Raw genomic sequence first — 5,899 nt, 5'->3', positions numbered from 1 at the left:
CTCTGTTTTGCGCCATTGTTTGGAATGTGTGGAAATGGCGCAACAGCTTCGCGCTTGATCAAACGCCATGGCACACAAGTGAGGTGTTACAAAGGATTAACCTTGATGTTAGTGAATTCAGTCATTGGGGATGCAGTTCAGCTCAAAATGTAATCAGTGAGAACCATGGCGATCAGGGAGTAATGCTCCATTCAGATGGTAGTTGGCTTCGCGACATGGACAATATGGGAGGGGGAGGAGTAATTCGAGATACCAATGGAAGATGAATATCAGGTTATGCAGTAGTGTTTGGCCTAGGAGATGCGTTCAAGGCTGAACTCATGGCATTCCAACGAGGTCTTGCTCACGCTTGGGACTTGGGGTTTCGGCAGGTCACTTGTTTTGTTGATTGCTTGCAGCTGCAGGAGGTATTGTCGAGCAGCGAGGATGTAGCTAATTACTGGTACAATGAAGAGATTATTGCTGGACGAGCTTTGCTAGCACGAGATTGGAGCGTGACAGTCATCCATGTTCCCTGATATAAGAATATGGTTGCAGATGTGATGGCGAAAATTGCGGTTATAGAGAACTGGAATTGGAAGGAATGGAAGATCCCACCCTTATCTGTTGTTCCCCTGCTCTGTCAGGATATAGTTGCTTAGTTGCTTGTTTGTTTTTTGATTTCCCATTTGTAACAAAAAAAAAAGAAAACATTCATAAAGTAATAAAGCAATTTGGATGAGAGAAAAAAAAAGTAATGCTTAGAACTCATAAAGTAAAATTGCTTATATAAGAACTAGTACTTATCTTTAAGAACTAAGAATTTCACGTCACTCATCTCCAATGCTTAAGAACTTGGCTCTTAGCTCTTAGCTTAAGAACTCACCTCTAAGAGCTAGCAAGAGCCTCTCAATTCCAAAGTTAATTGGGCTGCTTAAATATTATTCTAGTAGGCCCTAACTGCCACATAAGATTTAAGTAACTCATACAGAATTCGCTCCGGCCACGGTTGCTTATTTTACTTTTAGTTGGGTCCCATTATACCTCATATATTTATATTATTTCTAGGTCATGATACTATTCAAAGTGTTAAATGAAAGAGAAAAATATTATTTTTAAATCAAAAAGTAAGTAGAAAAAAAATAAGCAACCGTTGCTTAAATAACAATGTTGCTAAAATTTTAAGCAACAAGAACTATCATGTCATCTTGCTCTAATGACGCTCCAAAATAAGCAATGTTTCTTAAATGCTCCAATTGGATTAAGCAACCTCATTGAAGATATTCTTTTATTGTTACATCGAAAATTGATAAAAGCAATAAAACAACTACACTCCTAAAGAATCCTTAAGAAGCAGACCATTTCCTTTGTTGAATATTATTAAATTCAAAATTAATTTTCATTTTGCTAGCTTGTAATTAATTTTGAATTTATTAATATTCAAAAAAGGAAGTGGAAAGATGTGATTGAATAATTGTGTAAAACTTATTTACACTGTCAGTACACAGAAATTAATCTCATAACATTTTGTGTTCAAATTTACTTTTCTAAAGTTGTTTTCAGCAACAACCACATACAACAAAACAATTGTGTATTCTTGCAATGGTGAGAAAAACTTTCATTAACTTTTGTATCAATGAGCTACTCTCCAATGGACGATGTTGTTGCTCTAAGGTGAACAATGGCTAGTTCTTGCTGCCCTTCGTCTGTCGTTCCATTAGGAACTCCTGCATTTCCGCCACCGTAGTGGTGGTCTAACCAAATAAGGTAGTCAAGGATATGTATGGTGAGGATAAAAAGAGGAGAACATAATAAGATATTTTTGTAAAATTATTATTTTACTTTTTTCTCAACTGATTATTACCTGTAATCACATTTAATTTTGGTCTTTTATGGGTGAAAGACCTAACACTCACTTGCACCCTAGAACTCACCAAAGGAGTCTGGACATGTCAATTCTTCTCTTAAAAATGTTTTCACATTTTTTCAAAAGTAATAAAATGTTGACATCAAAATATTGGTCATTTCACAACTACTAAAAAATGTATATTGATAAGTACATAAATCGATATGAAGATGGTTAGTCATAGCCAGTGTTATAAAACTCGGACCGGACCGACCGGTTCGATCGGGAACCGGACCCCTGACCGGTCCGAGCCATTTAATGGATCGGCCATGCAATTCAACCGGTATGAACCGGTTTGGACCGGCCGGTTCAGGGAATAAACCGGCGACTCCGCCGGTTTTTTATGAACCGGTCAGTTTTTTTTTTTTTTTTTTTTTTTTTTTTTCTGATTTTGCCTTTTTCTACAAAACTGTTTTTAATGGTCAAACTGTAATTAATTTATATTTAATGTTATTTGGTCAAATGATATTCAATTGAGAGTTATTTAAAAAAATTGTCATAGCTAGGACTTGAACACAGGACCTAGAGGGAAGAAAGCTAATCCAAATTTCCACTATACCACTTTGCTTCTTGTTAGGAAGAATGCATATTATTTTATATATATGATATACTAAATATTTTAAATTATTATAATTTTTTAATATAAACCGAGTCAAACAATCGAACCAATGACCCAGTGGTTGAACCATTGACTCATTGACCCAGTGTCTCGACCGAGTCGATCACCGGTTCGAGTCTGATAACACTGGTCATAGCAGTTCCAAGGTAGATAGCTGATCCGGAAAAGTTTTACATGTGAACCAGATTTATGGACAAATACGTGGGCATATGTCTGATAATTAAGGTATTTCAAATATGAATTAAGGATCTAGGTTTAACACGTAAAAATTAGAAATGAGACCAATCCTTAATTTTAGGAGTAGTGGTTACAAGCGTAAGACCACTGATTTAGGCTTTGTTTGGTTGGAGGGGAGGAAAGAGGGAAGGAAAGAAAACACGGAATTCGAGGTGTGAATTTAGATTAAGGTGTAGTCTAAATTCACACCTCGAATTCCGTGTTTTCTTTCCTTCTTCATTTCCTTCCCTCCAACCAAACAAAGCCTTAAGAAAATACCAATTTTCTAAGTTGACTAAGAGTGAGAGACATGACCGCCCCATGATCTTGGGACATGAGTTAGTGGTCAGAATTCGGAAGCCTATTAATCGTTGTAGTTAGCCGAAATTCCTCCTATAATTAGGGACAAAACTATTTTGTAACAAACACACATCACAATAATCAATCAAAATACAAATATCTCGTGCTGAGTTATTTTTCTGTTACTTTTATTTATAATATTATTTATTTATGTTTTCAACCATTTACTTTTAGAGTTTTATGCTCTTTTACTTAGCCATTTCAGTTATTTTCCTTACCTTAATTAGTAGAAATGTAGAATACTACCTTAACTCCTATTTCTTAATAGTAATAACTAGGTTTTTTTTTGACATAAAACCTTGTATTTTATTAGCAATGAAGATTAGAATACAAGATATCACTTAGGCCTTCTGCCACATCCTCAACCCAAACACGCTCAGGATCAGAGTATGCCAACTTCGCCATGAAATCAGCGGCCATATTTCCAGTTCTCCTAATAAACGATACATGAAAAGAACGAAAATTGCCAGAAAGAAGTAAACAATCACGAATTAACATCCCCATATACGTCTCATCACCCCCCTTGAGCCAAGCCTCATAGAAAGAGTAACAATCTGTTTCGAGGTGCACATCTTGAAAGAAGAGTTCCTGTGCCAGGATCACTGCCCACCTGAAAGCTTGTGCCTCCGCCACCGCCGGAGAGAGGGCATGCTCCAAACATGATGTTGTTGCTGCCTGATAAGTGTCAAATTTACCTGATTTTCTATATTAATTTCGGCACTTATCTGTTCTAAATGTGTACGTTATCTTTCAAATTATCCCTCAATAAGGTTAATTTAGTAAGTAGATAGTTTTTATATAGATAAATGTAAGATATGTTAGTTTTATCATTTAGACTCTTTGATTTTTATTGTAGGAGAAAAGTCAAGAAGATCCAACCATTTGAAGATCAAAAGGGCTAAAAATATTGAAGTCCGCTTAAGCCAAATGTTTCCTCGCTTAAGCCAAACTACATGGCAGTAGCAGTGGCAGATATATTGAACTTCGCTTAAGCCAAATTTTGCCTCGCTTAAGCCAAATTACTTGGCAAGTAGCAGTGGTTCTGGAAGACAATTCGGCTTAAGCGAGAAATGGTCTCGCTTAAGCCAAAGACCTTTACCTGAACGTGAAGAAACTTCCTCGCTTAAGCGGAACCTTTATCAGCTTAAGCGAAACTGTGCCCTGTTTATAAAAGGCTCGACCAAGATTAGAAATGGATGATCTCTTGACATATTTTGGACCTCTTAGAGAGAAAATTGCATAGAGAAGAAGGAGAGGAACTTTGGGAGCTTTGATCCACCATCCATCGTGCTGGAGACACACCGAGGACGGCACGGGTCACCGCTTTCACCTTAGTTTCCTCTTGTAAGCTTTGTAAGCAATCCATGGATATGGGTTGCTAAGTTTCTTTGTTGGATTTGGATGTAGCCTTTAACTATGACTTGTTCTTCTTGATTTCTATATGAAAATATCGTTTCTATTACATGATTCAATAGTTTTCTCTTGTTCTTAATGTTATGTTTTAGTTTGCGCACCTAGAACATATCGCTTGATTCGGCGTAAGAGCGGAAGCTACAACGTCTAGAGTCCGACCTAGAGTTAACCATCTAATAAATCTAATTGCTAGGAATAAAGTTAGGTTTGTTAGTCCCTTAAACATCTGAGCTTAAAGATAACTTAGCTTTTCTATGCATGTGAGGAATCAATGTTTAGGAAAGTAAGTTATATATATCCACTCATGTGAGGAATCAATGAAGTAGGGTAGAAATGGTGTAGATGAATCATGGATAGGAATGAATATTCATGTAGAATCATAGGACACTAATAGTTAAACGGTGAACTCCAATTCCAACAGCTTTCTCTCTTGATATCATTTTTTATTCTCGCTTTGTTTAATTTGCATGTGCTTTGGCTACCGAAACAATCATCAACCTTTTTGAAATTTATTGCTTGAGTAATTTTACTAGAGAACGGCATTTGTGTTAGCAATTCCCTGTGGATACGACAAAAACCCTATGCTATACTACAATTGAATCTTGAAAGGGATTTGAAAGTAGTTGTGGTAAAAATCTTTCAACACTGCAATGATCTCCCCTTCATAATTCCTTGCCACCATACCCAGCCCAGCTCGACGGGACTCCAAGAACGACGCATCAAAATTAATTTTGATAGCATCCCCCACCGGGCACCGTCAACACGTCGGAAGAACTGCAGAAGAAGAAGCCACCGGCTCCTCCACTATGACCTCCATCAACCGGGCCACCCGTCGGACCACCCCCTGCACCGTTGCCACCCCATCCTTGAACACAACCTTATTTCTGCATTCCCACAGCGCCTCCATAACAGCAGCAGCACACAAAATAACAACCTCATCCGCCTCAAACACTACCTCAGCCAAGAACTGACTCACCGAACCTACTGGGCAAGTCGCCACTTGCAAACCCAAAGGACAAGTGAACCACACTGCCTGAGCAAAGGAGCAGAGCAGCAGAGAGTGCACAGCAGTCTCTGGCTCCATAGCATACAGAGGGCACGTCAGGTCAATCCCCATTCCCCTTTCCAACAACCTTGCACGCACCGGGAGCACATCCCAACTCGCTCGCCATAGAAAGCTCTTCCCACGTGGCCTGCAATGGCTCTTCCTTAAATGTCTTATAAATTTGCATTGAAGAGCATAATATCATCCTCAAGTAATCATTTATTTAGAGAATTTTTATGTTGATTTATCAGCTAACTCACACGGCTATTCATAAACTTAATTTATTGGAAACAACAAATTGACACGTCCAGTATAAAATATATACACATCTATAATAATAAAATCCTCATAGTCTAGTTTC

At 37.8% G+C, this 5,899-nt stretch overlaps 1 protein-coding gene across 1 annotated transcript; it reads right to left on the bottom strand.

The window, feature by feature from the left end:
* Positions 1-3,389: 3,389 nt before the first annotated feature.
* LOC130719690 (uncharacterized) lies at positions 3,390-5,610 on the bottom strand. The gene is made up of 2 exons (XM_057570302.1): positions 5,269-5,610; positions 3,390-3,755 (listed from the first exon to the last, which is right to left on the bottom strand). The coding sequence occupies exons 1-2, from the start codon at positions 5,608-5,610 to the stop codon at positions 3,390-3,392; spliced, it is 708 nt and encodes a 235-aa protein (XP_057426285.1).
* Between the last annotated feature and the right edge of the window lie 289 nt (positions 5,611-5,899).

Source organism: Lotus japonicus, chromosome 5 (genome assembly GCF_012489685.1).
Source record: "Lotus japonicus ecotype B-129 chromosome 5, LjGifu_v1.2".
NCBI lineage: Eukaryota > Viridiplantae > Streptophyta > Magnoliopsida > Fabales > Fabaceae > Lotus > Lotus japonicus.
Note: the sequence above shows the minus strand (reverse complement) of the source record. Positions and strands in the feature narration are given on the sequence as shown.